Source organism: Lipotes vexillifer, unplaced genomic scaffold (genome assembly GCF_000442215.2).
Source record: "Lipotes vexillifer unplaced genomic scaffold, Lipotes_vexillifer_v1.1 scaffold914, whole genome shotgun sequence".
Taxonomy (NCBI): Eukaryota; Metazoa; Chordata; class Mammalia; order Artiodactyla; family Lipotidae; genus Lipotes; species Lipotes vexillifer.
Window position 1 is genome coordinate 89,140 of NW_006780388.1, and position 22,080 is coordinate 111,219.

The 22,080-nt window shown below is 51.6% G+C and overlaps 3 protein-coding genes across 3 annotated transcripts in view; 2 read left to right on the top strand and 1 right to left on the bottom strand.

The window, feature by feature from the left end:
- ALG1 (ALG1 chitobiosyldiphosphodolichol beta-mannosyltransferase) overlaps nucleotides 1-9,365 on the bottom strand; it is an 11,431-nt gene extending 2,066 nt beyond the window's left edge. The window contains exons 1-11 of the mRNA XM_007453450.1: nucleotides 9,133-9,365; nucleotides 8,218-8,295; nucleotides 7,969-8,072; nucleotides 5,991-6,139; nucleotides 4,427-4,516; nucleotides 3,982-4,092; nucleotides 3,111-3,232; nucleotides 2,890-2,928; nucleotides 2,509-2,568; nucleotides 1,653-1,763; nucleotides 395-509 (exon numbers count right to left, since the gene is read on the bottom strand). Coding sequence (XP_007453512.1) covers nucleotides 395-509; nucleotides 1,653-1,763; nucleotides 2,509-2,568; nucleotides 2,890-2,928; nucleotides 3,111-3,232; nucleotides 3,982-4,092; nucleotides 4,427-4,516; nucleotides 5,991-6,139; nucleotides 7,969-8,072; nucleotides 8,218-8,295; nucleotides 9,133-9,334 — 1,181 coding nt within the window. The 5' untranslated portion in view covers nucleotides 9,335-9,365. The remainder of the gene's footprint in view (nucleotides 1-394; nucleotides 510-1,652; nucleotides 1,764-2,508; nucleotides 2,569-2,889; nucleotides 2,929-3,110; nucleotides 3,233-3,981; nucleotides 4,093-4,426; nucleotides 4,517-5,990; nucleotides 6,140-7,968; nucleotides 8,073-8,217; nucleotides 8,296-9,132) is intronic.
- Nucleotides 9,366-12,562: 3,197 nt separating this feature from the next.
- On the top strand, nucleotides 12,563-21,164 carry CUNH16orf89 (chromosome unknown C16orf89 homolog). The gene is made up of 7 exons (XM_007453650.1): nucleotides 12,563-12,602; nucleotides 15,539-15,689; nucleotides 16,988-17,105; nucleotides 18,585-18,720; nucleotides 19,393-19,497; nucleotides 20,952-21,038; nucleotides 21,103-21,164. The coding sequence occupies exons 1-7, from the start codon at nucleotides 12,563-12,565 to the stop codon at nucleotides 21,162-21,164; spliced, it is 699 nt and encodes a 232-aa protein (XP_007453712.1).
- A 529-nt stretch (nucleotides 21,165-21,693) lies between these two features.
- NAGPA (N-acetylglucosamine-1-phosphodiester alpha-N-acetylglucosaminidase) overlaps nucleotides 21,694-22,080 on the top strand; it is a 9,202-nt gene continuing 8,815 nt past the window's right edge. Inside the window, 2 exon segments of the mRNA XM_007453451.1 lie at nucleotides 21,694-21,779; nucleotides 21,870-22,076. Coding sequence (XP_007453513.1) covers nucleotides 21,694-21,779; nucleotides 21,870-22,076 — 293 coding nt within the window.

The following is a 22,080-nucleotide window of genomic DNA, read 5'->3' on the forward strand; positions in this document are numbered from 1 at the left end:
ATCGACAAGAAGAGCGGAGACAGAAATACACTCATTCAGCTGATTCGAACACAACTACATGAGCTCAGACTAAAGGGACAAAGAGAGAAATAAGTCCATGTGAGCTGTGCGGGCAATTCCAGCCACCATTGCACCCTGTGAGCACAAGCCCCCAAGTGGAGTACTTAAGACTCCAATTTTTATTCAACACGAGCTCTAACTGGAAGCCACCCTGTGTGGTGGGGCCCAGCCCGCCCACAGGGACCAGAGGGCTCCTGCTCCCTCTGGCTGGCACAGCTGCACAGATGGGGAGGTGGAGCCCTCCAGGAAGCTTTCCTGGGCAATTCTACTGGTTCCCCCCCCCCGCTGCTGATTTGATAACCTAACCCTGGGAGGACTGGGTTTCCGCTCCTACCACTGGAAGTTCACGGCACACACAGGCAGGCAGCACCCAAACATGTCCACCACCTTCATGGGCAGGTCCAGGCCACTGGAGGACCGGTGCAGGCAGACGCCCAGGTCCGCAGACCCTGCAGGGCGAGGATGAGGGGGCCATCAGCTCTGGCTGTGTGCCCGGTGACCACACATCCTGCAGGACTGTGGACCAAGGCCTGCAGGGAGGAGTGGAAAGTGGGTGATAAAGGCCCCAACCCCACATACGACTGCCTGGGGTTGGCCGAGCAGCCTGGCAGGAGGCCGGGACATGGAGGTGCTTCCCACCTGCCACTCCTGGCCTCTCGGCCCTTTCTGAAAATGACCTGCCTGTCACCAATGTTTTTCTTTAAACTGACCCCCTTTTTCTCCTTAACCACGCTGTATTTTAAAAGAAGCCGCAGCAATGATTGCTTAATGGGTTCTGAGTTTCTGCTTGGGGTGATGAAAATGTTTTGGCAAGAGACAGTGGCGGTGACTGCAAAACACTGTGAGTGTAATTAATGCCACTCAATTGCATACACTTAAAAATGGAAAAATGGTTAAAATGGCAAATTTTGTTATGTGTATATTTTACCACAATAATCAGAAAAAGAACCCAAAGCAGACCCAACAGAAAACCAGCTGTCGCTGTGAAGATAAAGCCAAGGAAGCAACTGTATATCACTCAGTGCCATACATCACTCAGTGCCGCTGGAGCTCCTGCCTACAAAGGGTCCCAGCCTCCCACTCCGGAGACAGCTTAGTGGCTGCTGAGACCTATAGGCACCCAGCCAATAAGCCCTCCCCGAGGGATCAACAACGCAAGAGAAGGGAGGGCTGCCCCTTCACGCTGGGAGAGTCCACACTGTTTACCTCGTGGTCTCTGTACCTCCCAGACTTGGGAATTGGCCCCAACCCAAGCCCCACCCAGCCCTTCTGCCCAAGGGAAGAGCAGGGTGAGTGGAGGGCGTGGAGGCCAAGAGCACTCAGACCTTGGTAAACAGGCAGGGAGGAGGTGGCACACCGGGAAACAGCCTCGTTCTCCCGGAGTCCAGCCAGGGCCCATCCCAGCCTGAGACCTACATGTGTAGGGCCCCTGAGCAGACAATGGCTTGAAATCATTAAAGGGTTAAAAAAACAAAGAATATGCAAAAGAACCTGGTAAAACATTCATTATCTGGCCCTCTTCAGAAAAACTTTGTCCCCTGCCCTCAGGTATTCCCTTATAAACCTCAGCCCTCCCCCTGCAGGCCTCTTACCTAGAAGCAAGGGGTAGTCCTCCGCCTCCAGCCATGGGGTACAGACCTGGATGTGCTGGAAATGCTTCTGGCAGATGAGGTGGCTGTAATACTCCTTCAGAGGCCCTTTGCCTTACAGAGAAAACCGGAGTCACTGCACTGGGCCCACGTCTGGCCCTGTCCTCCAGCCCCAGGCCTGAGAAGCCCCTGCAAGGGCATGAGCAGAAGGCCCACAGGCAGCAGCTCCAATCAGGCCCCCATCCAGGCCCCTTCCAGAAATGACCCCCAAGGGGTGTGCACCTTGACCGCTGAGGCCATGGCCATTCCCCCAACAGGCCTTGGGCTGGGAACACAGCCAGGATAAACTCTGGCCAGGCACCAGAGTGCCCACCAATACAGCTTCTCACACAGACTGCCCCTGTGCCCCGCCCAGATCCCCAGGTGGCACAGCACGAGCAGTGGGCTCCCGCCACCCCTGGGCGTCCAAGGGCCTGGAGGAGAGGAATGTGCAAGGTGGGGCAGCTGGCTGAGGACCCTCCTCCTCTAACCAAATCTCTGCCTCTCTCTCTTCACCCGGCTCCTTTGGAAACAATTTGACATTGGACAGCAGACTCTCATTTTTTTTAAAAAAAGATACGTGGAAACCACTGTGAAGTAGAAAGCTCAGAATCTCTGAGGTCACCTATCTGAAATTGAAATCTAGACTCCATGCCCTGCCATGAAGCCCTTCTGAGCCTCAGCCTCCCCGTCAAGCTGGTGTAGAAAACCATACATCACAGAGTTGGGGTGAGAATTAACGAGACAACAAACATCACAGGCCTGACATGCCTCCACTGCCCCATTTAATACAGGAACAGGGATGGTCCCAGGTGGGTACCTGTTATAACACAGACCAGAGGAGGGAGGCTTTCTCCATCGTCGATCAGCTGTTCGAACTCTGTGTTTAGGAAAATAAATATATGATAACCAAGATCATGTAGTCGGGTGACTGAGGGGCTGATGCGAGGAGATGGGGGAAGGGAAAGGAGGAGGGAGCACTGCTCCCAACAATGCAATCCCTTCTCCTGGAGGTGGCAATTCAAAGCTAGGCTGGTCACTCACTGACCCAAAAGGGGACTCACGCCTGCCACCTCCACCCAGTGGCCCTGGCCCTGGGGTCAGGAACACTCTGCCGAGGACATCACACAAGGCCAGGTGAGCATCCTGCAGCTCAGCAGCCCCCGACAAGCCCAGCTCCTGATCACAGCCATACACCTACTTTCTAATGCTGCCAACAAGATGGAGAAGTCTTCATCCTCTATGGGAAAAGAGAACCGAGTGTCACAGGCCAGTTTCTAGATGCCTCCCCACCCAGCTCAATGTGCTCCCCTTTCTCATCGAGGCCCCAAATACGTGTGGGGTGCACGCCTGGCAGCGGCGAGAACACAGGCTCAGCCAGGTGCTCATACAAGCCCCAAGTGCCCGGGCGGGTCCTGAGACCTGTCCAGCTCGTGCTGCTGACCAAAAGGGCCGGCCGCCTGGGAAGGCAGGTCACTGTTCCACTCTGGGCATCCCGCTCCGTGAAGGCCGACCTCTCCATGCCCGAGTCCGAGGGTTCTGAACTGAAGGAGCAGAGAGAGCCCGTGAGCTGCCACAGAGCAGGCCCTTGGGCCCGAGAACAGCTATTAGCCCACCAGAGTGAGGCCCGCAGGCTCCCAGTTGTTGGGGTGCAGCCACATCAGAGCCACCAGGTGGCCCTACCACTCAAGGCCTTGGGCACAGACCTGCACCTTGCTTTCTCTCTTATCTGTATTTATGTGTTGCTAGGTGCTGAGGTCGCAACAGCAGACAAGGCCGACTCAGCCCCTGCCTTCACAGGGCTTACTGTTCTAATCATCCCCTAGACTTAAGATGAGGACGCTGTGACCCCTCCAACTGCCCCCACGTTACTGAGAAGAACAAAGACCAGCTGTATGGAGAGCCGCCCAGAAGGGCTCTCCTTACCCCTGGGAGATGCCCAGAGAACACATAGGTGCAGAGACCCCGCCATGCGGTCAGGAACCACTGGCAGGAGGGTAAGGACACCCACAGCCTAGTACAGGGCAAACACTTCCTTAAAGGGCCAAAGAGTAAACACTGTAGGCTTTGGGGAGCCATATGGTCTCCATTGCAAAGCCCAGCTCTGCTCTTGTAGTGTGGAACCAGCCACGGACAACATGTAAATGAATGAACGTGCTGTGTTCCAATAAAACTTTATTTACAGAAACAGGCAGCAGGCCTGCAGCCATAGTTTGCCATCCCCTGGATTAGATCTCCAGGTCAGCAGCGAGCATAAAACAAGGCAGCTGAAAGCTGAAGACAGCAGACTTACCAGGCCCTGAATGCAGAGTAGGTGCGGCTCAGCTTCATAAAGAGCTGGTGTTGCAGGTCCAAAGGCGTCTCTTTAAAGAAAGATGCTGGCTTGTCGTAGACAGTCACAGCTCTGCAATGAGATCATTGGGGGGCTCTAGGGAGGGGCGAAGAAAGGCCTAAGGAACATAAGACCCAGAAGTATCCAGAAGAAGGGTGCTTAGGTATCCAAGTCTCAACAATAAGCTTTAGAATTACTTGGAGAAGCACAGAGAGAATTTCTAACATGAACACTTCCTGGACCATCTGGCTGGCTGGGAAAGAAACCGTAGCTTCCTCCTCCCTCAGCCTCCCCAAACCAGTAACCACCTCCCAGAACCCTGGGAGCTCCCAATGCCTTGCAACATGACACAGCAGTTGGGAGTCAACGGCGCTGGGAGGGACCCCTCGCTTCCCGAGGCCCCTACTTGATGCCCCAGTTCTCTGCCAGGTCTTCCCGCATCGCATTGGTCACACACAGGTTCAGGTGGGACAGGCGTCCGCATAGCTTCTCATACCTGAAAAGACGTATCAGTGGTCAGCCCAGAGCTCTCTGGGCCAGGAACCACCACCCCAGCCCCATGGGACTCGACACCTGACACAGAAGAGGCCGCAGAGCTGGGACCTCCCAAATCAGGTCACTGGCGAGGCACCTTCCCCATGTTTGCACAGAGTTCTACCACCTGTACTATTACCTCCCGCACACCTTTCTTTAAATCAGATTGCTTTTCAGCTTAAATACAATTACTTTCAAGAGAAACCATATATCACTACAGAATAGAAAATCTAGTCTCTCTTGCCATAAAATGAAGGAGAAATACAATAAAATCTTGTTATTAAATCTCAGCCACACTGCACTATTCCCTGCAAAGGCTGTGGGGCTGAGGCTCACTCCCAATGGGTTACAAAGGGAGTTTAGCAAATGCTAGAAAGGCGTTATCAACAGATTACCTCCAAACGGAGACTTGAGCCCTGGTGACAGGGCAGGACTGAAAAAGAACTGGAAATGAACAGGGTTATTTCACGCGTGTAGGTACCACGGCCTGTTCCTCACTCAGGATGCAGAGAAAGCTCTGGAGCTGGACTGCCTGGGATGGAATTTTGGAGCTCACATGTATTAGCTGTGTGGCAAGGGACATGAGGGCTCTCTGTTTCCTGGTTTGTAAAAAGACAGCGATCACAGGACACCCTTGCTGGGCAGCACTGGAGTCTGAATGGGATAAAGGCTTGGCCTGAGGCCTGGCATGCAGCAAGCGCTCACTGATTGCTGCTGCGACCACCACCCACGAATGACCCATCAGGGGAAACGCCACAGCCGGCCAATGGCTTGAGGCTGCAAGTCCACACCGAGGCAGATGGTACAACTCGGACTCAGAACACAACACTGCTTCCTCCTCCAGGTCCAACCTGCTCCCAAGGCCCTTCTTCCCTCTCCCTGTCTCATCAGCTGCAGCAGACTGTGACCCACATCCCCGTCTGCCAGCAGCAATCCCCAGTTTCCATTTGGGTATCTGGTACAGGTTCATCTGGGACCCCAGCTCTCCAGTGGAGCACTTGTCCCAAACCTGAGACAACGGGGTACTGAAGCCCCCCAGACTCAGAGGGGGTCAGAGGACGCCAGGTGCGCAGGAGCCAACCACAGGCCTGCTCTCTCCACTGAGCCTGGTGGGGTGGGGATGAGAGCGAGGGGCTTCCGGAGCCTGAGAAACACTTCTAGGAGGAAGTGTGGAGAGACATGAGAAGGGTCCTGATGACACCTCTTTTGAACTCAAAGTCAGCCATTTCTCAGGACTTTTCAGTTTCATGGGCCAACATATGCCCTCCTTTGCTCAGGCCTGTTTCTATCACTTGTCACCAGCGTCAGCCCAACTCCCCAGCCTTGCCCTCACCCCCACAGGGCACACGGGAATCAGCTTCCCCGGGTCTCCGCACCGGCCCTTCTTCCCACCACAGTTTGGGGACAATGTCGGCACCCTCATCCCAGACTCTCACCACTTGGCCAGCAGAACAAGGGGGTGGCCAGGGCCGTGCACCAGACCCATAATGGAGTAGCCGTAGTTGTGCCAGTCAATGACGAGCTTGCTCCCGCAGAGGCAGCATGCAAACCAGCACACGGCAATGGCGGGCAGGCCCGGAGGGTTCTGGGAAAGAGAGACTTGAAGGAAGAGAAGGAAACCAGACCACGGTCAAGAATAAACCAAGTAAAAATAACGTACGTGGCAAAGCGTCAATTATCTTTACAGAGCTCTTGATAATCGACAAGCAGAAGAAAGACCCTCTTCCTCACCAAGAGGTATAAACAGTCATAAAAGAAAACTGACCAACCTGATAAGTCCAAGATCACTGATATTCAAGGAAACAAAAAATGGAACAAAGAGGTACCATTTTTCACCTATCAGAATGGAAACTAAAACACCTAATGATACCTGGTGGTGGTGAGGATGGGGGGAAGAGGCTTCCCTGTTAGGTGGGGGATAAATTGACCCAACCTTACTCTAGGACTATCCAGTAACACATCACAACATTTTAAAAGTGCATGGACTCTGACCAAGCACTTCCCGTCCTAGGAATTTATCCCAAGGAAGAAACAGAATCCATGTAAAAGACATATGTACACTGATACTCTTCACCATACAATTTTAAAAGTAAAGGGCTTCCCTGGTGGTGCAGTGGTTGAGAATCCACCTGCCAACGCAGGGGAGACGGGTTCGAGCCCTGGTCCGGGAAGATCCCACATGCCACGGAGCAACTAAGCCCGTGCGCCACAACTACTGAGCCTGCGCTCTAGAGCCCGTAGAGCCCATGCTTCACAACAAGAGAAGCCACTGCGATGAGAGGCCCACACACTGCAACAAAGAGTAGCCCCCGCTCACCGCAACTAGAGAAAGCCTATAAGCAGCAATGAAGACCCAATGCAGCCAAAACAAATAAATTAATATAAATAAATTAATTTTTTTTTTAATTTTTAAGTAAAAAAATTCAGGAAGGGGCTTCCCTGGTGGCGCAGTGGTTGAGAGTCCGCCTGCCAATGCAAGGGACACGGGTTCGTGCCCCAGTCCGGGAAGATCCCACATGCCGCGGAGCAGCCGGGCCCGTGAGCCATGGCTGCTGAGCCTGCGTGTCCGGAGCCTGTGCTCCGCCACGGGAGAGACCACAACAGTGAGAGGCCCGCGTACCACAAAAAAAAAAAAAAAAAAAAAAATCAGGAGGAATCTGAGTGCTCATTAAGATGAGACTAAATGAATACATTAGGATACATCTCATATCAGGATACAATACAGTCAATAAAAAGAAGGAGGGCTTCCCTGGTGGTGCAGTGGCTGAGAGTCCGCCTGCCGATGCACGGGACACGGGTTCGTGCCCCAGTCCGGGAAGATCCCACATGCCGCGGAGCGGCTAGGCCCGTGAGCCATGGCTGCTGAGCCTGCGCATCCAGAGCCTGTGCTCCGCAACAGGAGAGGCCACAACAGTGAGAGACCCGCGTATCACAAAAAAAAAAAAAGAAGGAGCTTCTTTACGTTAAAAAGCAGTCAAGGTAAGAGGCTAAGAGTGGAACTCCAGAACCAGAGTGACAACCTGGTTCAAATCCCGACTCCAGCACTTCCTAGCTGTGTGACAATGGGTTACTTACAGAACCTCTCTGGGTCTAGGTTCCCTCATCTCTAAGTGTAGGTAACACAAGAACCTACTTCTCAGGATTGTTGTGAAGAATTAAATGAGATAATGCATGTAAAACACTTAGATATGTAACAAGTACAAAATAAGACTGTCTGTAAAACACTGAAAAACAGAAGGGATGAGTACCATAAATAGAATGGACACATACCATAGGCTCCTACTCATGTTTTTAAAAGTTTATACACACACATGTGAATATGCAGTTACCAATCTGTACATTTTTTTTAACTGGAAAGTAAAGAAAACTGTTAAAACAGTGGTTCTCACAGCGGGAGGTGGAGCTGACACCTACCTGGAGAAAGATGTAAGCTGCTGGCTTCCTGCACATCAACTTCCACAGCAAGTGCACTGCCTGAAACACAACTTTGACTCCATACTGGAGAATATGGGGCCCAACTGCAAGTCAGAAAACAGCCATCACTAGTAAAGGAGTTCTTGGCAATTTGCAGATCCCCCCAACTCCGCGCTCCCCACCTTCCCCCCGCCACACACACACACACACACACAGATTCAGAGATATTGAGAGTTGACTGCCTCCTACCTGCAAGTCTCTGAAGTTCTGTCAGACTCACGATCTGAATTCTGTCGCTCTGCAAGAGCTCATCGTGGGGTTTGGAGGCTGAAAAGAATGTCCCTTTTAATGTGCTGGAGAAGATGATCTAATTTAAAGTCAGATGATCCCCGCCCCACAGGCTGAATAGGGGAGAGTGTCTTAGAACCTCTCTGTTCCTCAGTAGCCAGAACAGAGAATGAGGCCAGTTCTTGTCCAGATTCCACTAGACCACCCACAGAGGGAGGGCTGGAATCTTATCCATTTTTACTTAGCACAATGCCTGGCACATAGTAGGCACTCAAGCTGACCTAGATTCCCTGGATGGTGGAATTATCACACCATAGGGAGACCCCTAGGAAGTCTCACTCCAGCCCCTCACTCTGGGGTAGCAGACTCTGAACAGGGACCAGAGGCAACCAGTGCTATTCCTTTTTTTCCCCTGATATGGGATAGAGCTACCTTCTAAAGATGTCAAAGTGGGGGAAGATGGAGGAGCAGACACCCCTGCCCCCGCACACTGAGGGAAAAACGCTGGACATCCTACGAAAATGAAACACTTCCTGCCTGCAGAGTTCTGCGCTGAGGATGAGGTACGGAGAGGACACAAGTTGCCTGCCGTCTCAGACACTGCCTGACAGTGCGAGACTATGCACTGAGTTCATTTAGCTTAGCACAGTCCTGGCATATGGCAGGCGCTCGATTAATGCTGACTGTTCCTAGGGACGCACCCAAGAAACCTGGCAACCGCTGTCCAGGCCACAACGCAGCTCGTCCAACCTCGGAGAGCTGCCCGACGGAGGAGAGGGTAAAGGGGCGTCCCCGCCTCGGCCCCCGTGGGGCGGTCAAAGCCGAGGGTCAAAGGCTGAGAGAGCAGCCTCCCTCCCAGGCCCCCGGGGCACTCACTGCAGAACCCCAAGAAGGTCACGGAGAAGCCGCGCTTGGCCAACGACAGTGCGTGATACTGCATGCGGGGACTGCGGCCCACATCGCCGAGCACCACGACAATCACGTGGCGGGCCGCGCGCCCCCACTGCCAGCGCTTCCACGCCACCAGCAGCAGCAGCGACAGGGCCAGCGCCAGCAGGACCACGCAGGAAGCCGCCATCTTGGCGGGCCGGCAACCGTCACGTGACCGCACTCCCGCCGGCTGGGCCAGCTGTCCGCAGCCGCAGACCGAGGCTCCTAGGTGGGTGGAGAGAAGGGAGGCGGGGACGTGATTCCCTGTTCCCTAAGCCTGGGCCCGCGAACCTCCAACCTGGGAGCAGAGGTTTAGTGGTATTAAGGTAAAGTTGTTACTATGTAGGGATCTAGGAACATTTTTTTCTTCAAAGTTCTAAGATAATTTAAAATATAGTGAGATAACAATTTGGATGAAACGCATAAGCATAATGTTGAGAAAAGAGACCAGCCAGAGTGCATACTGGCTGGTTCCACTATATAAATCAAAACTACTCTTTACTGTTAGAAGTTAGAGGGGTGGCCTGCCTTGGAGGGTTGGGGAGTGAGTGGGAGGGGGCAGTGGGGAGCTGGTGAGGGTGTCACGGTCTGTTTCTTGATCTGGGTGCTGGTAAGGTGGGTGTGGTCCATTTGGGAAAATTCATCAAAAAGCAAACATTCATTTTTCAGGATGTATGTTGTACTTGAATAAAACATTTAAAATATAAAGAGAAAGAGGGAGTTCCCTGGAAGTCCAGTGGTTAGGACTCTGCACTTTCACTGCCGAGAGCCGGAGTTCAATCCTTGGCGGGGGAACGAAGATCCCACAAGCAGCATGACACAGCCCCCCAAAAAAAAGAAAGGAAAAAATAGAGACAGAGAGAGAGAAGGACAATGAAGGAACTAAAAACCAGAACGATTTTAAGTATCCATAGTAAGAAAGGAAAACTTCCCCACTGACCCTCCTGCCTCACCTCCCAAAATAACCACACTAGAGAGTTCTGTGTGGATCTACGTGACAGCACTTTGACTTTGAAAGGGGTCCCCTTGAAGCCACCCCCTCTGCCCTTGCCTTGGGAGCTGCCGCAGAACCTGCACATCAGGCACAGCGACCACCTGCCCTCAGCCCCACCTCACCCACCCACATATTAGACAAATGACATAGCGCCTACTCCCTTGATGAGAGCCTGGATGGGGCAACACCAGGGACCCTAGAACCCAGCTCAGGGCTTGGCATGTATCTCATTTGCTTCTCCCAATAGCCCTGTGACTCCCCTTCTTACAGATTAGGTCATTGAAGGTCACAACATTAGTGAGTGTGTGGCAGAGGAAGGGCTTGAAACCTGAGGGTAGAAGAGGGTAAGGAAGGACGAGTACATACATACGGATGGAGGGATGGGCAGACAGACACCATGGGCAGCCTCGTTAATGCCCCAGTTCCCAGGGAAGCCACTGCCTTCCGTTACATTGCCAGGGGTGTGAAGCTGGAACGCATGCCCTGCCCACTCCGGGCACCCTCTAAGGTGGGACGGGGCTGGGATCCAGAGACCTTGGCCTCAGGGTGCCTTGAACTTGAGCAAGTCACTCTCTATCAGTTGGCTTTCCTGACCTGTAAATTAAGGGATGGGGACTTCACATCTCAGAGAGCCCCTCTTGTTCTCATGATCTAAGAGGATAAGGACCAGGTCCCATGGTTGTGACAAACCAGAGGTAAACGCCTCGTCCTGGAATATGAAAGCCTGATTGAGGAAGGTGTTGGGATCGTTTCTCTAGGGAGATAGAGAAGCAGGATGCATCACAAGCCAGTCCTGCTTGTACTGCTTGCCCACTTGGCCAACAGCACACATGAAATTCAGTCCTCCCAGAGCTCAAGAGGGTACTGTTTCCCTTTCCAGAGACAGGAGGCTGAACCTTGGCAGAATTTCCACGATTAAGAAGTGGACTCGGGGGACTTCCCTGGTGGCGCAGTGGTTAAGAATCCACCTGCCGGGCTTCCCTGGTAGCGCAATGGTTGAGAGTCCACCTGCCGATGCAGGGGACACGGGTTCATGCCCTGGTCCGGGAGGGTCCCACATGCTGCGGAGCAGCTGGGCCCGTGAGCCATGGCCGCTGAGCCTGCGCGTCCGGAGCCTGTGCTCCGCAACGGAAGAGGCCACAACAGTGAGAGGCCTGTGTACCGCAAAAAAAAAAAAAAAAATCCACTTGCCAATGCAGGGGACACAGGTTTGAGCCCTGGTCCGGGAAGATCCCACATGCCACGGAGCACCTAGACCCGTGCACCATAACTACTGAGCCCGCATGCCACAACTACTGAGCCTGTGAGCCACAACTACTGAAGTCCGTGCGCCTAGAGCCTGTGCTCCGCAACAAGAGAAGCCACCGCAATGAGAAGCCCGCACACCACAACGAAGAGTAGCCCCCACTCGCCGCAACTAGAGAAAGCCCTGCGCACAGCAACAAAGACCCAATGCAGCCAAAAGTAAATTTTAAAATAATAATAATAAATAAAAATTTTAAAAGAAGAAAAAAAAAAGGATGTGGACTCAGGTGTTGGAATCCCTGAACCACCTCATCCTACCTGTGAGACAGGGGGTCAAAATAAGTCACTTTCCCCCCAGAACCTCAGATTTTAAGGTACAAAAGGGGATAAGAATAGTACCCACTTGAGGGGTTGTTGTAGGGATTAACAAGTGATGATAGTGACAGGCTTCACCTGGAACAGTCGTTCTCAGTGGCATACCCAAGCCAGCAAAAAATGGTTCTTGAGGAGTAAAGAAAAACATACTCTTTTTATGTATAAAGTGCAGATATAGATACGGCACACAAACAAATATGCAATATATCTGCAGTATTAAAATTTCACCTGGGGATTTCCCTGGTGGTCCAGTGGTAAAGAATCCGCCTTATAATGCAGAGGATGTGAGTTCAATCCCTGGTCAGGGAACTAAGATCCCATGTGCCGCGGGGCCACTAGGCCCTCTGTGTCACAACTACTGAGCTCACGCGCCTCAACTAGAGCCCGCATGCAGCAAACTACAGAGCCCACACGCCCTGGAGCCTGCACACCACAACTGGAGAAGAGAAAACCCACATGCCACAACTAGAGAGAAGCCCAAGCACCACCATGAAGAGCCCGCATGCAGCAACTAAGACCTGATGCAGCCAAAAATAAATTAAATAAATAAATATTTTTTAAAAAATTTTTCAACAGGGGACTTCCCTGGCAGTCCAGTGGTTAAGACTCTGTGCTCCCAATGCAGGAGTCATGGGTTCAGTCCCTGGTTGGGGAGCTAAGATCCCACCTGCTGCTCAGTGCAGCCAAACAAAAATTTCACAGGAGTTCTGAACAAAAAGTTGTGCAGGAGGAACCCTCCCACATCACTGGTGGTTGTGGAAAATGGTGCAGCTGCTGTGGAAAGTTGTCTGGCAGTTCTTCAGTAAGTTAAACGTAGTGTACAGTTACCACGTGACCCAGCAATTGTACTCCTAGGTGTATACCCTAGAGAACTGAAGACAGGTTTTCAAACAAAAACCCGTTGATGAATGTTTATATCACCATCATTTACAGTAGCAGAAAGATGGAAACAACTCAAGTGTCCATCAGCTGATGAATGGATAACATGATCTATCCATACAATGGAATATTTTTCAGGCATAAAAAAGGAATGAAGCACTGATTCATGCTACAAGATACATGAACTTTGAAAACGTTATGCTCAGTGAAAGAAATCAGACACAAAAGGTCATATATTGAATGAGTATTTGTGTGAAATGTCAAGAGTAGGCAAATCCATGGAACCAGAAAGCAGAGTAGTGGTTGCCAGGGGCTGAGGTTAGGGGGGATGGGGAGTGATTGCTGATGGATGTGGGGTTTCTTTTTTGGGTGATGAAAATATTTCAGAATTAGACAGTGGTGGTGTTTGCACAACTTTGTGAATATACTTTTAAGAGACACTGCCAAAGTGTATACTTTAAAAGGGCATGTGAATTTGTAACAGGGAAGAGCTAAATTGGACCCCATGTTCAATCTGTTTCTTTGACTTTAACCTTTGCTTTTCGTTGCTTTTGTTATTATAATCATACATAATGGCCTGCCTTAGAGAACCCTGCCCCTTTGCCTGAAAGTTAAACTAAAGTGCCTGTGTTCAGCTCACAGGGAGATAATCTGACCCCGCTCACCTGTGGATGGCTTCAAGAAAGAAGAAATTAACACATCCCCTCACCAGGGGATTTTCGCAATTATGGCCTTTTTACTTTACTTCCTCATCTCCTCCCCTTCTCTGTACTATAAAAGAAATTGGCATCCAAACCCCATAAGATGGTTTACCGGAGACACTAGTCTGCCATCTTCTCGGTCTGCCAGCTTTCTGAATAAAGTCGTATTCCTTCCCTCAACACCTCGTCTCCCCATTCATTGGCCTGTCGTGCGGCGAGCAGATCGAGCTTGGACTCGGTAACAAATTATATCTCAAAAAATCTATTATTTTTACATGTTCACGGGGAAATGTCTTAAAAGGCTGGAGAAGGGCAAGAATGAAAAATAAAAAGATTGAGAAACCCTGACCTGGAGCCTGCCCACAAGGAACATCAGATGCACATTTTGGTGGTGATATTTTTATTATTCTTACAGATCTATAATCTCTTAACTGAAACCCTGGGGACCAGATATGTTTCTGAATTCAGAATTTTTTAGAAAGGGCATATGGCATGCATACACGTAGTAGTCCCAATGAGGTTCAGGACAGCACCCAGTACTCCAACAGTGACGTTTTGCAGGGAAACAGATGTACTTTCACAGTGAATGAGCTGCATGAGGGCGCTAAGTCCTCACTGTCCCAATACGAGAAGCACACGTGGCTGTGGGGCTCTTGAAATGTACCCAGCCTGAGCTGAAATGTGCCACGAGTGTAATACTCCCCAGATTTCAAACTTTGTAGGAGAAAAATGATATTAAAAAAAGAATGCAAAAAATTAATTTTTATTGATTTTTCATGTTGACAGCAAGTTGAAAAGATAATATTTTGGATATTGGGATCTATTTGTTCAAATAAAATAGATTGTTAAAATTCATTTCACCTGCTTCTCTGTTTTTTTTTAATGTGGCCACTAGACGATTTTGAAGCAGCCGCGAAGCTCGCCCTTTGCAGCTCATATTCTGTCCCTACTGGCCAGGCTCCACTCTAAGAAATCCTCTGTTCAGTTCAGGGGGCAGGTGTGCCCTCAAACGATCTTATTCCAACTTATTTTTAAAAAAGGGACTTCCCTGGTGGTCCAGTGGTAAAGAACCTGCCTTGCAATGCAGGGGATGTGGGTTCGATCCCTGTTCAAGGACTAAGATCCCACATGCCGCGGGGCAACTAGGCCTGCGTGCCACAACTACTGAGCTCACGCGCCTCAACTAGAGAGAGAAAACCCTCATGCCACAACTAGAGAGAAGCCCACGCGCCACAATGAAGAGTCCACATCCCGCATCGAAAGATCCCACATGCTGCACCTAAGACCCGATACAGCCAAAAAAAATAAATAAAATTAAAAGAAAAAAAACAGGGGCTTCCCTGGTGGCACAGTGGTTGAGAATCTGCCTGCTAATGCAGGGGACACGGGTTCGAGCCCTGGTCTGGGAGGATCCGACATGCTGCGGAGCAACTAGGCCCATGAGCCACAACTACTGAGCCTGCGTCTGCGTGTCTGGAGCCTGTGCTCCGCAACAAGAGAGGCCGCGATAGTGAGAGGCCCGTGCACCACGATGAAGAGTGGCCCCCGCTTGCCACAACTAGAGAAAGCCCTCGCACAGAAACGAAGACCCAACACAGCCATAAATAAATAAATAAATAAACCAGCTCCTTGTATGGTCCAGCCCTGCCTCCCAGGCTCCCAGCTCCCAGGTCCGTGGGGGTGAGTGGGGAGATAACTGGCCATACATCATGACCAGACCCCAGCCCTCCCAAGCTTCGGCCTGTCCCTCTGCAGTCGGCGTCCCCCACCCTCTCCCAGGCCTGGTCCTTAAGACCATCCCAGCCCGTGTCATCGTGAAGTCTGTTCCATAAGAGCTCCACATTCTAATGGAACAAAAGGTGCTACTTACATGTCTCAAGCTTCCACGGGATGCGATAGATTTAGTCAGAGCCCATCCCAACACTGTTCCTAGTGATTTTTAAAAATTTTTTTAGAGAAAGAGCTTCCTTTGTGTTTCAAATGCAGTGTCCAACCCTCAGGCAAGGCTTGGAGCCCTGAAGGTATCTGAGTGTGCTCAGGGCTGCCAGGGGAGGGACAGCCAGTTCGTGGGCTCAAAACCACAGGAACCTGGGGGGCGGTTAAGCTCGGCATGGCCCACTGCTCCTGGGTCTCCCCGCAACCCTCTCCTCTCTGCCAGAGTTCCAGCCAGTCATTGAGCCTGGGTTTTGGAAGCTCCCGCACATCTGGACCCGCACCAAGGCCTCCATCGTCTACTCCACGTTTGAGCAGCAGGACTCCTTCTCAGAGGAGCACAGTGACCTGTGCCTGGTGCAGCTGCTGGGAACCGGGTGGGCCCCCTGGATGGGCCCCGCTTCCTGAAAATCCCAAAGTGCTTGCCCTCCGCCAGTCCTACCGTCCCACTCACTTTCCAAATCCCCAGGGGTTTGGGCAAAACCAGGCGCAAGTTCCCCCAAGAGCTGTTCCTTCTCCCATCCCCATCACTGTGAGTCAGCCCCCCTCTCTCCACCCTAGGCTTCCAGCCCTCTCCAAACACCTACCTCCATGCCCTGCACTCCCCAACTGGCTGGTCTCCCCACACCAGAGGGATCTTTCCAAAAAGCACATCTGAACACCCCACCCCAGTGCGAAGCTGCCTTGTTCTCAGGAAAAGCCCCAACTCCTCTGCCCTTCCAGGTCCTCAGGCCACTCTGGTCCAAGCCCTGGGGCCTCTTTTCAGACTCTCAAAGGCACCGGCTCCCTACCACTTTAAGCCTTTGCCTGTGCCTGGCAGTCGCCTCTGTGGGGCCTCCTCCCACCCTGCCCCACGCCAGGCCATGTGCCTAAGTAACTCTGCTCACACTTCAGGGCCAGCTCCAGCATCCTTCCTCCAGAACCTTCCCTGACCCCACCGCAGGGGGCTGACCTCCCATGGTGGACCGGTTCTCTTAGCCAGATGCAGTTCCCATTTGTTTTATGGTTCTGTAGAACAAATGGGAACTGCATCTGGCAAGGAGAACCGGTCCCAGAAGGCAGGACAGGGCTGTAGGCCCCAGAAAGAAGGACCCAGCCTAGTTTAGCTCACCTGCTGTGCAGTGGGCTTGGAGCAAACCCCCAAGGGGCAGCCCTAGGTGCAGGGATCCATGAAACCCATGAGCAGAAGGGGCAGCAGGTGCCCAAGCTCCCACCTTCTCAGCATCCTTCAGAGAGGTGTTTGGGCCAGGACACAGCTGGGCTTGCAGAGGGGCTATGCTCCAGTGAGGGACCTACCCTGTCCCTTCCATGGGGCAGGCCTGGCACAGGGGGGTGGGCATGCCAGGCCCGGGGATCTGCTGTTCTGGGTCCAGGGATCTGCTGTTTAGGGCAATTGTGGGAAGCATGGTACTTGGGGGTCCCACAGAGAAATGGGAAGTCGCAGCCCCTGGTGGCTCCCCTAACCCAGGATAGCTCCAGCATTGCCTCCCCTGGGCCGGGGGGAACAATTTAGCCAAGCCAGACACAGGACACCTGTGTTTATCTGGCATGGCTGTGTGCCTGGACCCTATTGGGGGGTCTAATAACTAGAGGGGGCATCAGGACCAGGAAAGGCTCCGTGCCCTCGGGCTTCGTTCAGGACGCTTTTAACAGCTTGGAACCACTTCTCCCACAGGACAAACAGCAGGCAGCCCTGCAGCCCCTCCGATTTCTGCAAGACCCTCATGACCAGGCCTGGCTGCTCTGGCTACTGCCTGTCTCACCAGCTGCTCCTCTTCCTCTCGGCCAGAATGGTGAGTGCCTGGCGTGGGCTCAGCCACAGCCCAAGGAGGAGGAAGAATGACTAGAAGGGGCTCGTGACAGTGTGGTTTCGGATGTTCACACCTGGAAAATAAGCAGGTTTTAAACCCCTGCTTCAGACCTCAGGAGGCGGAAGTGAGTAGCCTGTCATTGTTCAGCCATGAAATCCAACCACAGTGGTATGGCGGGGGGCGGGGGATGAGATTCTGTTGCACAGAGAACTTTGCATGCTGAACTGGATCATAGGGTATTAGAAGAAGAGAGAGGGAAGCAGCAGAAAGAACTCAGTAAACAACAGATGGAAAAAGGTCTTAGAACAAAGTCAGTAGCTAGCTGCTTCCAGAAAACCAAACCAAGACCAAACAGCCCCACCATCACTTCTCCTGTGCCCAAACACTCTTCCAAGCACAAGATTTGCTAGATACACATTTACTTTATTTTATTTTGGCCTCACCGTGGGGCTTGTGGGATCTCAGTTCTCCGACCAGGGAATGAACCCGGGCCATGTCAGTGAGAGCACCGAATCCTAACCACTAGACCATCAGGGAACTCCTGCTAAATACTCATTTTAAACATATATTTATTTATATACAAAGTAGGGCTTGCTATCTCTATTCAAAAATGTTACTCAATGTCCATAAATTCTTAGCCAAGAAAGGACTTGCTGATTTTGTTTAATAGATTTTTTTATTATTATTTATTTGTAAGCTGTCACAGCCCAGTGTTTTTGTAAATACAATAAAAGCCAAGTTACAAGGAAAGTTATTGTGATTACTAGATTCAGCAGATAGAAAGTTGCTCTGACATATTGCTATAGAAGTTTCCAAAGCCTGTTCTCATCCCCTGTCCTTGTCTCCGTGCAACCGCTCCGCGGCACAGGCTTTGAGCTGCACTGTAGCTGCCTGCTTGCGGGGTTAGGCTGGAATCAGAATGCGGTGACAGAGCGCTTTAGAGCGCCCCCTAGTGTCAGGCGTCGTGTCAGGCACTTCCAGGTTATGGTACCGGCCCCCGCCCTACACACACACACACACACACACACACACACACACACACACACACACACACACACACGCGCCCCGCGGCCATACTCAGGGGTAACTATCTCCCTGGCTTTGTCTAGTCAGCCACAGCACACACACACACAAGCGCCCCTCGGGTGCAGCTCCCATCGGCATCGCCCTTTCCCCATGAAAACCCTTGAGGCTCACAAAGGTTAATTTAGGGGGTGGAAGTCGCACAGCTCCTAAGCTGCAGAGCCGGGGGTCAAACTCAGCTCTCTCTGTCCCCCAGTGACTAAGCCCCACCACGCTGGGAGTGTGGATAGGGAAGAAATTTTGGGAAAAGGGAAAGGATTTGCCCCAAAGGCAGCCACTTAAAAAAACCGTTTCAGAACAGCAGGTCTTTTCCTGTAACAGCGCACATGAATCGCTCAGACCACCAACTTCCTTGTCTCTTGGTGTTTGTTCCCCCAGATGGAATGCACGAAGGGGCTGTTCCGCCAGAGCCAGAGCTACATGAACCTCTTCTGTGCCAACATGATGGACCTGAACCAGAGAGCTGAGGCCATCGGATACGCCTACCCAACCCGGGACCTCTTCATGGAAAACAGTGGGCCCCCGCATTCTACTCTAGGAACAAAGCAGCAGGGTGTCCCTGATTCTGGCCACACACACAAACACACACATACACTAGGGCTGCCAGGTTTAGCAAATGAAAATATAAGAGGCCCAGGCAAATTTGAACTTCAGATAAACAACAAATACATTTTTAGTATAAGTGTATCCCAAACATTGCATGGACTATACTTAACAATTTTTTTCTTTTTTTAAATTTTTTTGCCACACCATGTGGCATGCTGGATCTTAGTTCCCCAATCAGGGATCGAACCTGTGTCCCCTGCAGTGGAAGAGTGGAAGCACTTAGTCTTAACCACTGGACCACCAGGGAAGTCCTAATTAACAATTTTTTATTCATCATTTATTGGAAATAAATTTAAGTGGGCATCCTGTATTTTATCTGCCACTGTTTTGACTGCTTCCTGCCCCCAAAATCTGACCCAGTGACGGAGCTCTGGACAGACTGAACAAGGCAGGACCCAGGTTTGGGGGCCCCTGCTTACTAAGGCAGACCCTCAGGGCTGCCTCCTTGCAGCCACTGTACTGAGTGCCCACCTGCTGGTCCTGCCTCTCTCTAGCAGGTGGCACCATGGTGGCCTTGGGGAGGGGGAAGAGGTGGGCCTGGGGGATAGGCCTGCAGAGGGTCCCCTGTCTTTGCTTCCAGTCATGTTCTGTGGAATCGGTGGCTTCTCCAAATTCTACAAACTCCAGTGGCTGGAGGCCATTCTCAGCTGGCAGAAGCCACAGAAAGGATGCTTTGGGAAGCCACGTGAGCTGTATTTCCTCCCTGGCTGGGAGCAGGGGTGGGGGTGGGGGCGCTGGGCTTCTATGCCAGTTGGGGAAAGGATGCACTGGTGTTGGGGGGGTGCAGAGAGAGGTGTGCAACATGCATGTCCATGCACACACATGCACACACACACACACGTGGAAATAAGCTCAGAGTTTTGGAAGCCAAAACTTTGCAGGATGAGGGGCGGTCTTGTTGGAAGATATCAGACCCCTGCATCTGTGTTAACAAATTCATTTCTTCATCAAGTATTCCCTGAGCACCTACTATATGCCAGACACAGTTCTAGGCTCTGGAGAAACTAGGCAGGGAAAAGAGGAACGAGGAAATGAGACAGAAACCACCTACACAAACCAGTAAGTGAAATGCGAGTTCTGATAATGATTGTGAAGAATACATCAGGCTGAGAGAGAAAAGAACATTGGAGAAGCTTCTTTAGGCAGAGTAGTCAGGAGAGATGTCTGAGAGGTGGTGACATAGAAGCAGGGGTGGAGGGAACTATATTCAATATCCTATGATAAACCATAACGGAAAAGAATATGAAAAAGAATATGTATATGTGTAACTGAGTCACTTTGCTGTGCAGCAGAAATTAACACAACATTGTAAACTGTACTTCAACAAAATTTTTTTAAAAAGAAGCAGCTGGGACTTCCCCCCCTGTCCAGTGGTTAAGACTCCATGCTTCCACTGCAGGGGGCATGGGTTCAGGGTTTGATCCCTGGTCAGGAAACTAAGATTCCCACATGCCGCGAGTCATGGCCAAAAATTTTTAAAAATAAAGAATAAAAAGAAGAAATAGAGAAAAAGAAGAAGAAGCAGAGGGTGGAAAGGCAGAGGATGCAGCACCTTTCCAGCCATGTGACACCAGACAGCTTGGTCCTCTTTGGAGTAAGTCACTTCACCTCTCTGAGCCTCAATTTTCCTGTCTATAAATAAATGAGCAAAATAATCTCCACCTTCCTGAGCTATAAGGAGTAGCCAAAATACATATGAAACCACCTAGCTTTTGCCAGGTACAGACAAGGCTCCCAGTAAATGCTGGCTTCCCAAATGAGAAGCTTAGGATGCTCAAAGACCAAAGCTTTTGAAATAAGATAGTCTGTTTTAAGACAGAGGCGTTTATAAAATGAAGATTCTCAGGCTTCCAGACCTATAGATTCAGCAGGTGGAGGGGCTGCGGACCCCTATTTTCAATGAGCTCCTCTGGCCATTCTGATATGGGTGATTGGGGGACCACAATTTGGGAAACATCAGTAGATGCAGATTGAGGTGGTGTGGAAGTATCTCTACCCAGGGGCATGAGGAAACTTCCAGAAGTCCCTCCAGATTCAAGAGAAGACTTGAGTTGCTTGAGGTGTTGTGAAGAGTAGGGGGCTTAGCCAGTAATATTTAAAAATCCATCTTGAGAAGTTCACCTTTCATCCTTCTCTCAGCTGCTGAAGATGAAGAATTACCCAAAGCCATTCAGTACCAACAGCATCTTTTGAGAAGAGTGAAGAGGCGAGAAAAACAATTTACAGGTAATGAAAATACCCAAGACATGAAACCAAAACCTAGAAAGGATATACACGGCTTGCACTCAAGGAAAACAGGCTCCCAGCATCACCCAGGAGCCAGGTTGGGGGGCCTTTGTGTTCGGGAGCTAGAGGGAAGGGTAGGAGTCTCTGATGCCCTCCTCTTTGAAAGTGGGAAGTCCAGAGATGCTGTCTCCAGTGAAGGGAACATAAAAGAGAAGTTTCAGGGCTTCCCTGGTGGCGCAATGGTTGAGGGTCCGCCTGCCGATGCAGGGGACGCGGGTTCGTGCCCCGGTCCGGGAGGATCCCACGTGCCACGGAGCGGCTGGGCCCGTGAGCCATGGCCACTGAGCCTGCGCGTCCGGAGCCTGTGCTCCGCAACGGGAGAGGCCACAACAGTGAGAGGCCCGTGTACTGAAAAAAAAAAAAAGTATAAGAGAGTTCTTTATACTACTTTTTTTTAACTTTCCATAGACTTCAAATTACATCAACGTGAAAACTTCCCGCCGCCCCAGCGCCCGCCCCTTCTAAAATAACAGTAAATTACAGGAAGAGATTTTGGGATATCCGTTAAAGTATAAACAATTCAGAGCTAAAAGCTGCCACCAGAAGTCCTGAGTCATGTGGGGTGGGCCCATGTGACCGGAGGCCCGAGTCCAACATGGCGGCCTCCATGGGTCGCTGCCTTCTCTTCTTCATTTCACTGCGCGGCTTCCTCGGTGAGGCGTCCGGCGACCTCGGCTCGGGGTGAGTACAGCTGCCGGGGGCAAGCCTCGTTGCGGGGTCCCCCAGACCCGGGCACAGCACTCCGAGCTCAGGTCTGCCCCATTCCAGCAGGGCCTCCCGCGACGATGACTTGCTGCTGCCTTACTCCCGCGCGCGGGCGCGCTCTGCCCGGGACTGCACAAGGGTGCGCGCCGGCAGCCGCGAGCACGAGAGGTGGCCGCCGTCCCCCTCAAACCCCGGTGCCCGCGGCCCCAACGTACGCATCTTCGTCTCGCACTTCGCAGACCGCGCGGTGGCCGGCCACCTGACGCGGGCCGCCGCG

Excerpts from the sequence above, each read along its gene's own strand:
- CUNH16orf89 (XM_007453650.1), top strand. The coding sequence starts at position 12,563 with ATGGTGCAGCTGCTGTGGAAAGTTGTCTGGCAGTTCTTCA. Across the intron at positions 18,721-19,392 it reads GGACCTCTTCATGGAAAACA|TCATGTTCTGTGGAATCGGT; the intron begins GTGGGCCCCCGC and ends CTTTGCTTCCAG. Across the intron at positions 21,039-21,102 it reads GCGAGAAAAACAATTTACAG|GAAAACAGGCTCCCAGCATC; the intron begins GTAATGAAAATA and ends CTTGCACTCAAG.